Source organism: Maniola jurtina, chromosome 6, assembly GCF_905333055.1.
Source record: "Maniola jurtina chromosome 6, ilManJurt1.1, whole genome shotgun sequence".
In the NCBI taxonomy this organism is placed as follows: Eukaryota; Metazoa; Arthropoda; class Insecta; order Lepidoptera; family Nymphalidae; genus Maniola; species Maniola jurtina.
Window position 1 is genome coordinate 15,529,159 of NC_060034.1, and position 13,294 is coordinate 15,542,452.

Here is a 13,294-nt window from a genome sequence, read left to right on the forward strand (position 1 = left end):
AAGTTAGAGTTTATTTGGTTTATTTAATTACTATTTTAATGTAAAAGAAGTACCTACCTACATATCTTATCAAGTTTGTTTATGTTGTTCTATAGATTTCCAACTTCTAAAAATATGGTGTTTACTCAGAAAAATACTTTGAAAAAATTTATAAAAGTTAAATGATTTGTGAATCTGTATGGTTTTTAAAATAGCTGGTTTCAACTTAGCCAATCTCCTTTCGGTATATTATGTACCATATAATGAATTTAAATAGTAGACATCATTTACAGTTAAGAATTATTAATTTCTACTGTCTTCTATGGCAGAATTTGTTTCATCTTCCATTTTTCTACTCTGCTTCTTCAACAGATCTCCTTGTTTCTGATTTGATCACGTAGAGACACTGAGAATTAAAGCATTACCACTTCAGCTTCACCACTTGTTGAACTTTGTTGGTTACTCTGCTCTTCATCCCTGAAATAATCGACGTCTCTATACCTGAAAAAAGCTTCTAGCTATGTTAATAATATAATGGATATTTTCAGCGTTTCAACTATCGTGAATGATTTCCAAATTATAAATATATCAAGTCGACTCCTTGAAACTTTATGTACTTAGTGAGTACTTCCCGAGCATTGAGTGCATTGGTTACCTCACGTAGACATCGGCTAAAACATGGTTGGGACATCGTATTGAAGATAGATGTCCCCATTGGGCGCTGATATGTACCCGTGGCATAAAAATGCAGAGCTGCTAGGATCTGCAATAAATATAAAATCCAATTTTTGTGTTAAATTAATCTCAATATTTTCTTCCTCAATATAAATATCAGAATTTTATTTTTATTTGTTATTTTATTTTGTACCAGAAAGTTGTAACAATTAAGAGACAAAGAAAGTAAAAGTGGACAGGGAAGCACTCTATAAGAGATCTCTACCAGTGACCCTTGGCAGTGCGAGAGGTTGTAAAGGGAGTAGAATAGGTACAAAGATAGAAAATAGGTACTTTAGTACCTACATGAGACTTATCTTTAGTTCAATGCGAACAGCTGTCCTTCGTCGAGCGGCTTGGAGGTGAGGCCCGAGTTCCTCTAACACCTGCTGGTAGCCAGCCTTGCTCAAACGAAAGTTCGCAATGAACTCTGTTTCTGGCAGCTCCATTGGGTTATACATATCGCGCAGCCTGCGCCTGTGGACCCGTAGCGCCTTTTGTTGGCGCTGCTCTTCAGCATGCCCCATCAATACGGCACGAGCCATATTTTTTTTTAATTATTATCTACAACATTAACATAACCACAAAATATAGTACCTACTTGCTTACAAAATAACAATAATTTAACTCCGACCAACCAACCTTTCTTTATATTACTTACCTTTTTACAACTAATAGGTAAGTACCTAGGTACTAGGTATCAATTTTTTATTATAATATATTTTTCTGAAAAACCGAGCGGAATTCAGCCGATTTGTAATTAATAAAAATCCTTCGAAATTAAAACATCCCTACATTCGTTGAGATTGCTAAAAAATTATTACCTCTATAAAACGGACGGATTATAGTGACGAGTCGCAAAACACTGGGTCAAACACGGCTTGCGGCGACAGAGATGCATGGAGGCAGCAGTTCCTAAGAATCACAACTCATATCATAAATGCGAAAGTGTGTTTCTATGTTGGTTCGTATGTTTGTTGATCGTTGGGTTGTCCTTCAATCACTTCACAGCAGAACAATAGATCGGCGTGATCAGCATGGATATAGTTGAAGATCTGAAGAGTAACATAGGCTATTTTTTATCCCAGAAAATCAAAGATTTTCCACGGGATATTTTAAACCTAAATCCACGCGGACGAAATCGCGAAAATTTCCTCGCCGCTCGCCGCTGATGGCCAAATCCTGTTCTAATAATTGTACTGTGACATTCAAAAAGGGTATAAAGACCTGGTCGGATACAACGCACGATGATGGCGATGCATGGAGGCAGCAGTTCTTAAAATATCTTCATCATCATTACCAACTTACTGTTGAGCATGGATCTCTTTTGAGAACATTATGCAGATTCTTAGGCATGCAGGTTTCCTCATTATGTTTTCCTTCACGTTTAAACAAGTGATAATAAATAATTATAAGGGTTAGAGGTGCGTGCCTGGGATCAAACTCCAACCTCCCAAATAGGCGGTGGACTCTTAACCACTAGACCTCTTCTCCTTTTCTCTGGGCTGGTTTCCGCACTTAAACGTTTTGTAATAAATTTTGAGATTTAATTTTCAAAAATCCTTTCTTAGTGGATGTTTACGTCATAATAGCTGTCTACATGCCAAACAGCCCGATCCGTTCAGTGGTTTGAGCAGTGCGTTGACAGATCAGTCAGTTAGTTTTTCCTTTTACATACATATATTTCGACTCAAGAGAGTTTTTAGTTTTTATTGACGCAAAGCTCTTCGCTTATCTAGCTTCACCGTTATCAGCACCTCGCCTTAATTCAAATTACGCTCTTCACTGACACACTGACCCTAAGTGCTTCCGTCAGCTGACTGTATCCCATTTGGGTCTTAATTCTCCACGCATGCGCACCAGCAGCCTACTGATGCGGGATGTGGGACAGGACCCTTACTTCTGCAGTACGGTTTCAGCCGCCTCCGGGGGTGGGCGTTTTTGTTCCTCGGATACTCGTCGAGAGATCGTGATAATGGATGTGAGTGTGGACCATTGAATGTAGAAATGTAGACGCAGTTCCAACCGCTGTTGAGTGATAAAACGGTGAGTTTCAACAGGTTTTCTATTACTTATGACGACTTTTAGGTCTGTTTTTGGTTGGAATTTTCTACATAGCTACGGAGTTATGAGTCTTAATGTTTTCATAGGCAAATTTAAGTGAGTTTACTGGTAATCTTTTTAACGAACGTTGATTTAATAATGAAGATTGGTTGAAATTAAATGAAAGCTTATGTTTATTGTAGGAACCTACTTACTTCTTTTATTTTTAAGTCGATCCAGACTTGAACCATTATGATTTTTAATTGAATTGTAGTTTCATCATCTTGCTTAGTGGTTGGGGGTTCGATTACGGGCACGCATCTCTAACTTTTCGGAGTTATTCGTGTTAGTGGTTTTAAGGAATTAAATATCACTTGCTTTAAAAGTGAAGGAAAACATCGTGGGATTTTCTCATCTACATGCCTGAGAGTTCTCTAAAATGTTCTCAAAGTTGTGTGAAGTCTGCAAATGCGAACTTTGCCAGCGTGCTCTGCTTATTCTTGGAGATAAGTACCTGTGCTCAGTACTGTGGCCGGCGATGGTTGATCATGATGATAATCATCTTCTCATTGTTCATGTAAGTTTTATTTAGGAGTGTACCTACATTGGAATTGGCATGGACTGTGTTTCGCCTTTTTCATCCGTGTAAAATGTATGTAAATGTACATTTTGGTAACCTGCCAAAATTTAAGTTGAATTTATTAACTGGCCCGGGTAAAATGTTGGGGAATATTTGGCCGAGGAGGGGATATTAATAAAGCTTAGACAGTATTCTCGTTAATTAATCATGAACGTCGAAGTTTATAATTTATTCGCCAATTCGGAAAATTATAAGCTCGGGTTTTATGAAATACGGACTCGTGTTTATGGAGTATTAGGTGTATTTTTGAATTTTATAATGTGCTTCGTGATCAACCTCTTGCCGGCCTACTACTGAGCACAGATCTTTTCTCAAAAAGAGCCTAGGCCTAGTCTGCCACGCTGGCCAAGTGCAGATTACCAGATTTTGCACACCTTTGAGAACACTACGGAAAATTCTCAGGCATGCAGGTTTCCTCACGATGTTTCCATTCATTCTAAAAATCGAGGTGGGTGCTCGGAATCGAACCCCTGAGTCCCGACCTCTTGGATAGGGCGGGCCATTCCGGGCTCTTAACCACAAGACTATCTCGGCTCTTAATGTATTTAAGCACTATTATTATAATGATCACACTAGTGCAGTGGTGTACGACCTTTGAAGTAGGAGGCTCCAGGGTCAATTTAGTCACCAATCCCACTGCACCTATATTAATAGTGGTTTCTATAGGTTCATGATTTTAAACATGTAAGCTGGGCGTGCATAGATCAGTCAGTTAGTCAGTTTTATATATTTAGATAAATATGCTATAAGTACTCCTGCCAAGTCAGGCGTGTCAGCTTGTACCAGATATTCGGCGGAACCGATGCCTCGCACTAATTAGTGAGCCAATCTATAATAGAATTTCCATGTAGATAATTAAATTTGCGTTACAGGCGTATTTCATATTAACATACAGAGATTATTGTGATTTAATTAACAAGCTCCCATGCAAATTTAAGTCACTTCCTAACAACTAGGCATATCTATACAGCACATAGAATCTATTGTAACCTATACCTAACAATAAAGTTGGTTGACATTTAGAATAGTACAGACTACAGATATATTTTCAATTGAAAAATTTAAAAACCCCCTACACAAAACCTCTAATAACTTACAAACGGCTGAACCGATTTTTTTGGATTATATCTAAGAACACTCTCAATCAAGCCACCTTTCAAAAAAAAATCGGTTCATTCGTTTAGGAGCTACGATGCCACAGACAGATACACGTCAAACTTATAACACCCCCCTTTTTGGGTCGGGGGTTAAAAAGAGAATTTTGCTTTATTCCTAGCGAAAACACATAAGTACAAGACATAAATTTCATAATAGGTACAATACAATTTAGTCTGTAAGTGATTTTTTTTTAATTTATGGAATAGCGCTTGGCTGCAATCTTTTTATTTATATTTATTATAATTATTTTATTCAGATACAAGTTAGCCCTTGACTGCAATCTCACCTGGTGGTAAGTGATGATGCAGTCTAGGATGGAAGCGGGCTAACCTGGAAGGGCTATGGCAGTTTTTATTAAACCCATACTCCTTTGGTTTCTATAGAAATCAATCTCATTATAGATTTTTTTTAACACTGCAAAATATACCCACTTAGTTAAAAAACATCAGTGTATCAAAACTCAGCAAATTACATCTATTTGTCGTAGCATCAATTTGACTGTCCCATTTCCAGTTATGATTTGCGCAGCTCACAAGCTTCACAATAAATCAAATTGGGTCACGAATGAATCCAAAAAAAAAAACTGAAAGGATCGCGGAAACTATGAAAAGGCAGCCAATCAGAGTAAATATTTGATTTCGCCGACATAAAACAAAATACATTTCGGAATCCTTTTCGATTTTGTTCAGCTCGGGATTTGCCAAATACTTATGTTTCAATGTTTAGGCTGATTGCACATTACTGCAAGAGCCGCAAGGCGGAAGAAACGAAAGAGGCGAATGAGTCGCACGTAGGCGACTAAAAACTGACAAGTCCACCGATTCATAAGCAATGGAAGCTTCGTATTCCATATCCATACTAATATTATGAATGCAAAAATGTGTCTGTCTGTCTCTTTTCACGACCCATTCATTTATTATTATTCACTAGCTGATACCCGCGACTTCGTTCGCGTGGATGTAGGTTTTTTGAAATTCCCGTGGGAACTCTTTTATTTTTCGGGATAAAAAGTAGCCTATGTGCTAATCCAGGGTATAATCTATCTCCATTCTAAATTTCAGCCCAATCCGTCCAGAAGTTTTTGCGTGAACGAGTAACAAACATACACACACACACACATACAAACTTTCTCCTTTATAATATAAGTGTGATTTAACCGATTTGATGAAATTTGGTAGATATAGCTCGCCTCCTGGGGAAGGACATAGGCTAATTTTTATCTCGAAAAATCAAAAAATGTAACCGCAATTTTTCAAACCTAATTCCACGCGGACTACGCGACGTCACGAATATCATCTAGAATTATTTACAACCTTAAAGAATACTTCTGTGGGGCGCAATGGACGCGCTGCGCTTGATGCGATACTATGAAAATACTATGAAAATATTATATGGCGCCGTTTTCGGGTCATTCGCATCCTCAATTGTGTGCTGCTGATACAAGGCCTTGAAAGCGTTGACATATATTTTCATAGGACTTGTATTAATTAGTATTGTCGCGTCAATCGCCGCGCGGTCTCTTCGCGGTCTTGTTGAGAATCTCATAAGAATACTATCTTGTGCCACTATGTTAAACGAAAGCTGCTACTTTAAATGCTTACGAGCAGTTCGGACTTTGTGCAGCTGTTGCGGCAATGTGCATACAGCCTAATCGGAAAAATGGAAACCGATACTATTCAACAGAAATATATGCCTTTTAGTAACCAAAATTTTTTGATAGAATAAAAAACACTTTGAAAATCAATTCAAAAGCACTGATGTTTTTTTGGAATTTAAGCATAAAATGTACCTATCTCAAAACAATTTTGTTCTACATTAATTTATTATTAAAAATATAGCTTGGGAATGCTCTACCAGCTTTAAGAGTTAACTTAATTAGTTTTGAAGACACGTTTGGAACCCTCGTAGCTTTAATTTCAAGTGTACGTAATCCTTAATGCGAAAGTGTGTCTGTCTGTTTGTTGGTCTGTATGCAAAAAAGTGTCTGTCTGTCTGTTAACTTTTCACGGCCCATTTGATTAACGGTTTTGGCATTTGATAAGTACCTACACAGATAGCACCCCAGGGAAGGATATAGTCTACTTTTGTCCCGGAAAATTACTGTACCTAACCATGAGATACTTACAATACTTAAATCCGTGGGTGACGTCGCGAGCACTCACGAGCGAGCGAGGATATTTGGCACACAGATACCGTAGCTTGTATGCTAGAGATGGGCATAGGCAATTTTTATTCCCGGAAAGTCAATGAGTTTCCACGGCATTTTATTAGAAACTTAACGCCCTTGTTGCATCCAAGTCGCTGGAAGTGCAACATCAGCTACTGAATGTGTTAAGAGTAGAATGGTAGATTAGAGGTACTGGGTTGGGGCTGAGGTACAGATTTATCACCAGAAGTCAGAATCGTTCAAATTGCAGACTGCAAGTTACAATAGAGCCGCTTGGAACAATTTTTTTTGCTGTTTCTTCTGGTAATATTCACAACGCAGAAATAATAATCATCATGGTGTTTAGATGGTTTGCGCCAAATTATAATTTTTTTTTTAGTAAAAGTAGTTAACTATTCTTATTTGCTCATAAACGCAACGAGGAAATACAGCTTCCACATATAAAAATTGGAGTCCAGGCCTTGCTGTTAGCTGCTAATGGGTTCTCAAAGTAGCCCGAGTATGCTTGTTTTACTGGGCACAAAAGGAAAGAATGAAAGGAGCTTACCCAGTACATCTTAAAAGATCCGTTATAGATACATGCATAATAATAATAATAATAATAATAATAATTTTATTTGATACTTATACATGGGTTACATATCAAGATTGAGATTCCTACCTTCTGCACTAGGAAATACCTGTATTGCAGAAGGTAGGAGTACAAAGTTTACTACAAGTACTTGTGTTTGTTTGTGTGGGCGTGTGTGTGTGTGTGTGTGTGTGCGGTGTGTATGCTCGCGCGCTATTTCTTGACTATTAAAATATTTTCTGTTTCGTCATAGCCCTTAGCTACCAGCCAGCTTTTAACTGCTCTGGTTAGATCGAATTTATTTATTCTGCTTATGTTGATACCTTTGCTAACCCTGTTAAATATATTATATGCATATGATGAGCGAAATTCGAATTGTGTTCCAGCAAAGCATGTATTTGTAAAATGTGTAGGGAGTTTGATTACTCTTTTGCTATTGTTTATAGTGCAAGGATCAATTTTAGAGTGGAAGCGCAAAATTATTGAACATAAGTATTGTTGTCGGACATTAAGTACATTGCATTCTTTATATAAATCATCAGTGGGATATCTAAATGGTTTTTTAAAAATAGTTTTAAGTAAAGTTCTGTGAGCGCGTTCTAGCCGCAACATAAAAGTTTTGCCAGCCCCACCCCATGCACATATGCAATAGGTCATAATCGAAAGACATAGTGACTTGTAGACCATCATAGTTGTTTCGATAGGGGCAATATCTCTTAGATTCCTAAATAATGGGATGAGTTTCTTGATTTTATTAGAAGTGTTATGGATATGAGTTGACCAGCTAAGATGTTCATCTAATGTAATTCCAAGATATTTAACAGTTGTCTCTTTGGTTAAAATGTCACAGCTACAACAAGCGTCTAGCCCACTTTTCCGATTACAAGGATAAGTGTGAATAGGAAGTTTAAAGTCTTTGTCTGGGTTATTCCGAATTGATGTACTGAAACACACATACTTTGTTTTCACGGTGTTGATTGTAAGTAGGTTGTCCTCTAACCATGTCGTGATTTGCTTAAGACCTTCTTCAGCAAGCAACTTCACTTCCTTCCAATCACTGCCTTCAAATAAAACCACAGTATCATCGGCAAAACAAAATATGCGTCCAGATTTTGGGGACAGATTACAAAGTGGATTTATATAACTAAGAAATAAGGTGGGGCCCAGAACACTCCCCTGGGGGACACCATATCTAATGTTAGTAAATCCACTGGTAACATTACCAATTTTAACGCATTGTTGTCTATCCCTAAGGTAGCTCTTGAACCAGTCTAATGTAATACCCCTAACACCCATGTCGGAAAGTCTGTCAAGCAAGATAGGGATTGACACAGTATCGAAGGCCTTTTGCAAGTCAAGGAAAATACCAATACATTTCCTTCCCTTATCAAGGCACTTTGTAATATGATTAGTCACTTCTAGTACCGCGTCCAAGGTAGATCTATTGGCTCTAAAACCGAATTGGTTGGATCCAAGGAGATTTTTCTGTTCAAGGTACTTTATTAGTCTAGCGTTCACCACTTTTTCCACTATCTTACTTAATACACTTAATAGCGATATAGGTCTGTAGTTAGAAATTGACTCTTTGTCTCCACTTTTATATACTGGAATTACGACTGCTTTTTTGAAACTATCAGGAAAAACACCAGTAGATAAACTTAAATTCACCAGATGAACTATGGGTTCTAAGAGTAGATTTTTAAATCTTTTAATAAAGTACGTAGCTATTTGATCATGGCCTGGAGCACTGCTAGATTTTAGCTTTAAGATAATTTTATGAATTTCGCATATATCAGTGGGATAGAACATTAGTGAATTAAGGGGTGCATCGGATGCCATATTGGGATTATTATTTTTGCACTGCGCTCCCAATTTATTAATAATTGAAGTTGCAAGGTTATGCCCTATACTAGTAAAGTATTTATTAACCTGAGCTAATGACTCCTTAGGGGTGTTCATGATATTTATCAAGGCTGTAGCAGGCGCATTTGATGTAGGTAGGTTACAAATTTCTTTTACTGTGTCCCAAGTGCCTTTAGAATTACCTGCATTTTGTTTTAACTTTCCTTGTAAGTAGTTTCGTTTAAGTGACTTCAGTAAAGAGTTACAAGCATTTCTATACTGCGTATATGTAATTTTATTTAGTTCTGTTGGAGATTTTTTAAATATTCTATGAAGGCTATCCCTTTTTTTCATACATTTAACAATGCTATAATTAATCCATGGTTTAATAGGTTTTAGTTTTTTAGGAACAGTTGAGACATGTGTATTACTAATGATTATGTCCTTAATATTGTCAACTAGGAAATTTGCTGCAAAATTAGTGTCACTTGAGCTGAAATAGTTTACCCAGTCTAACTGTGTTAAGCTTTCCTCCATAGCTTTGTAGTTGTGAATATGCCTAGTTACATTTTGTGTTGATGAGTGTATTACTTTGTTACGTAGTTTTAAATTTAATAAAATAGGGGCATGGTCTGTTATTGTAGGTTCAAAGACAAAAGTTCTTGAATCGTTTATGTTTTTGATAGCAAAGTGATCAAGACAACGTAATTCTCTCGTAGGACAATTGACAGCTGGTATGAGAGCATTTAAAGCGAGAATATTTTGATACTCTTGGCTATAAGAACAGTGACTATCAGGTAAAAGGTCAAGGTTTAAGTCTCCAGTTAAGATGATTCGCCTATATTTTTTGCTTTCCAAAAACGTACCAAGTGATTCCAAAAACAGTTGCGGGTTACGAAAGCCTGCTGGACGGTATAAAGCTATAATATGAATATCCTTGAAAGTAATTATAAGACAGTTGGCCTCTGAAATTGAAGCTTCAAAAGTCGAGGCATGTATATGTGTTCTAATGTATACAATAACTCCATCATTTTGATTATGATTATTTTTTGTGTGAGAGCTCGAATAACCATCAACTTGTGGAGGATTCACTATATGCTGTGTCCAACATTCAGTTAAAACGAGTATGTCAGGTTTTATTTGTAATCGTGTTATGAAGACAAGGAAATCATCAAGGTTCTTGTTTATACTCCTAATATTCATGGTTAATATATTTAAGTACTGTGAGGTAGTATTATTGCTTAACATATAAGTATTATAAAATGTGTCAGGATCAGCCACTGCCGTACACGGCACTGAGGTATGCTGATCAATATCAGATGTTAAACTGTTCTGTATGTTATGATTGAATTTAAAAAGTGATAAAAATATACTAAAAGTTTATGTTGTTTAGTTTTAATTGTACCTATAAAAATGTTTTTTGTTGAGTATGATTCCAATGATTTGTAGTATTTAATGTAGTTAAGATAACAACATAATAGTTTAGATAGGAAAGTATAGATCTGTTTGGCATATCTGTGTGGATGCATCCTACTCGAACTTTTATAATTATTATTACAATTTATGCCATTGAGTTCAATTTTTGAGCTTATGTGATTCAAAATCAACATACTCATTATAAATTGTATTAACTCTCTTACAACTGGTATGGCCAGCTTACAACTTACAAAAACCTTGCATAACATTATAACTAATATACCAGACATTATCATGTTGGTGGGGTATAAAATATACAGTCCTATGCTGAGTCTTAGTAGTTTATCTGTGTGCAAAAAATGAAGAGTTACAGATTTTTTTATTAGTTTATCATAATTTAGAACATATGGTAGTAGTAGTATAGTGAAATTAATTAACTTAATTTTATGATAAAATAGTGTTATAGCTTTAAATAAGTGCCTTAAATATTTTATCACACTTATATTCACATCATTTGTCACTCCTATTACATATTTTATCTTGTACTTTTCAGTGTTTAAATTATTATTATAGCACCATGACAGTAGAAAATGTAGCTTGTCATAATTTAGAAGTAGAACATAAAGTATCATTAGAGTAATAAAACTTATCAATTCAGTTTTATCATAAAATATTGTAATAATTTTTAATAAGTGGTTTAAATAGTGCCTTAAGTATTCTATAACAATTTTCCTACAGGTTTTGGTGCCTAAATCACAGCAGTATGTCAATAATAAATGCAAAATATAAAGCAATAGTATAACAAAACTTAGTAACTTAGTTTTACCATAGTTTTTTTGTATTTGTTTAGATTGCATAAAATGTAATATTAACTGAGTATTTAAAGTATTATTCTTAAATGTAAGTCTTTGGGTATTATAGCCGTATATGTAGATATGTGTGTAGGGATGCCCTGTATGTAACTTATTATTAACATTAGTAATATTAAATAGCGAAGTAACTGACAATCTTATACTAATTGTATCTTTGAGTAACACTGATATAATACTAAAAACATAAAGTAATAAGACATTCAATAATAATTTCATAAAATTAAAAAACCAGAATTTAGCGACAAACCTAATTATTCTAATATTTTCCAGTACATATAATGTTATAAGAACCAGCACTAGTTTAGGTTTTGCCAGGAAATACAGTTTTCCAAACAATAATAAGAGGTACGAGTATCTTGCAAGAGTAGCAATGACAAACCTACACCAATAATAATAATTGTTATTATTTAAATTATTGACTGTTATTTTGTTATACAATGACAAGTTGTTTTGCTTTTTACAGTAATTTGTATATATATCATAACAAAGATTACTTTTCTTCCGCAGTGATCTGAAATAACATGTAGAAACATAAGGATACCCGCACACTACATGAAAATTGTACCTATAAAAAAGTTTATAATAATGTTGTATTATTGGATGTTGTTTTGGGTTTATTGGTAAGTCGTTCCAGATCTTCATGATTGCGGATAGCACTAGCAGATTTTCCTTCGCGTGCTCGTACGTAGATAGTCCCGTTATTGCACCAGCAGAATTCGTATCCCAATTGTTTTGTTTGTATGCGGCACTCACGAAATAACAGTCTGTTTCTCTGCGTAAGCCGCTCGTTTATAAAGACTTTCTGTGCCGGTCCGGGTAGGTTCAAGTCGGTGCTAGTGATATTTCGGCGTGATTTGGATGCTTTGAGAAATTCGTCCCTCTTAGACCGCCGCAGTAAACGTACGACGATCGGACGAGGATACTTTCTCGCGTTTCCCGTGGCGTTCACAGCCGACAAAACACGCGGGCCCGCCCGTGAGGTCCAGTCTATATCTTGGTCTGAAACTTCCACACCGATTTTCTTCGCTAAAAGCAAGGCTAAATGGGTTGCATTCTCATTGGGACATTCGGGGATGCCACAGATTTCAATTTCATTTTTGAGATGATTTTGTGCTTGGGTGTTAATTTAAATAAACTATACCGAAAAATCAAAGAGTTTTTACGGGATTTTGAAATAACCTACACAGGAAAATAAAGAGATTCCACAGGATCTTTAAATACCCTATGCCGGCAACTCAAAGAGTTTCCACGGGATTTTTGAAATAACCAATACCTGCCGGAAAATCAAAGAATTTCCACGGGATTTTTAAATAACCTGTACCGGAAAATCAAAGAGTTTTCACGGGATTTTTAAATAACTTACACCTTAAAATCAAAGATTTTCCACGGGATCTTAAAATAACCTAAATTGATGCGGACAAAGTCACGGACACGAGTTAGTAGCAACAAAATTAACAATTACAAGTTACAAAATCGGGAGTTCTGTTTCAAATCAACTCCCTAGTAACACAATTGAAACGCCTTAGTTGAAATCGATCGTAACGATTCACTATTGGTATATTGTTGAACCGGTTAATGGTTTCCCAGATTCAGAGCAAACGTTAAACTTATGACCTGTGAAATCTAGGTTAGAGTAATAAGCTGCCGGGGGTTAGTTAACCGGCTTATGCTTAGCGAGAATAACATTAAACTTAGCTCTATAAATTCAAATTAAAAATATTCTTCCCACAAAAATTAGTAAATATTTTCTAGATGGCTGGTTTACTTATATGTAAAGAAAAAACATCGTGAGGAAACTGGCATGCCTGAGAGTGCTCCATATTGTTCTCAAAGGTAAGTGAAGTCTGCCAATCCGCCAGTGTGGCAGATAATAGCTTAGAACCTTCTCAAGT

At 36.0% G+C, this 13,294-nt stretch overlaps 2 protein-coding genes across 2 annotated transcripts in view; one reads left to right on the plus strand and one right to left on the minus strand.

Moving 5' to 3' along the window:
- The first annotated feature begins 2,616 nt into the window (after nucleotides 1-2,616).
- The window catches only part of LOC123866476 (protein O-mannosyl-transferase TMTC1-like), a 162,863-nt gene continuing 152,185 nt past the window's right edge, over nucleotides 2,617-13,294 (plus strand). The window contains exon 1 of the mRNA XM_045908066.1: nucleotides 2,617-2,739. The gene's annotated coding sequence lies outside the window, so the exon portion shown is untranslated. The remainder of the gene's footprint in view (nucleotides 2,740-13,294) is intronic.
- LOC123866284 lies at nucleotides 11,145-12,528 on the minus strand (the record flags this gene model as incomplete). The annotated part of the gene is made up of 1 exon (XM_045907738.1): nucleotides 11,145-12,528. A coding segment is annotated over one exon (549 nt), but the record flags the coding sequence as incomplete, so codon positions are not given.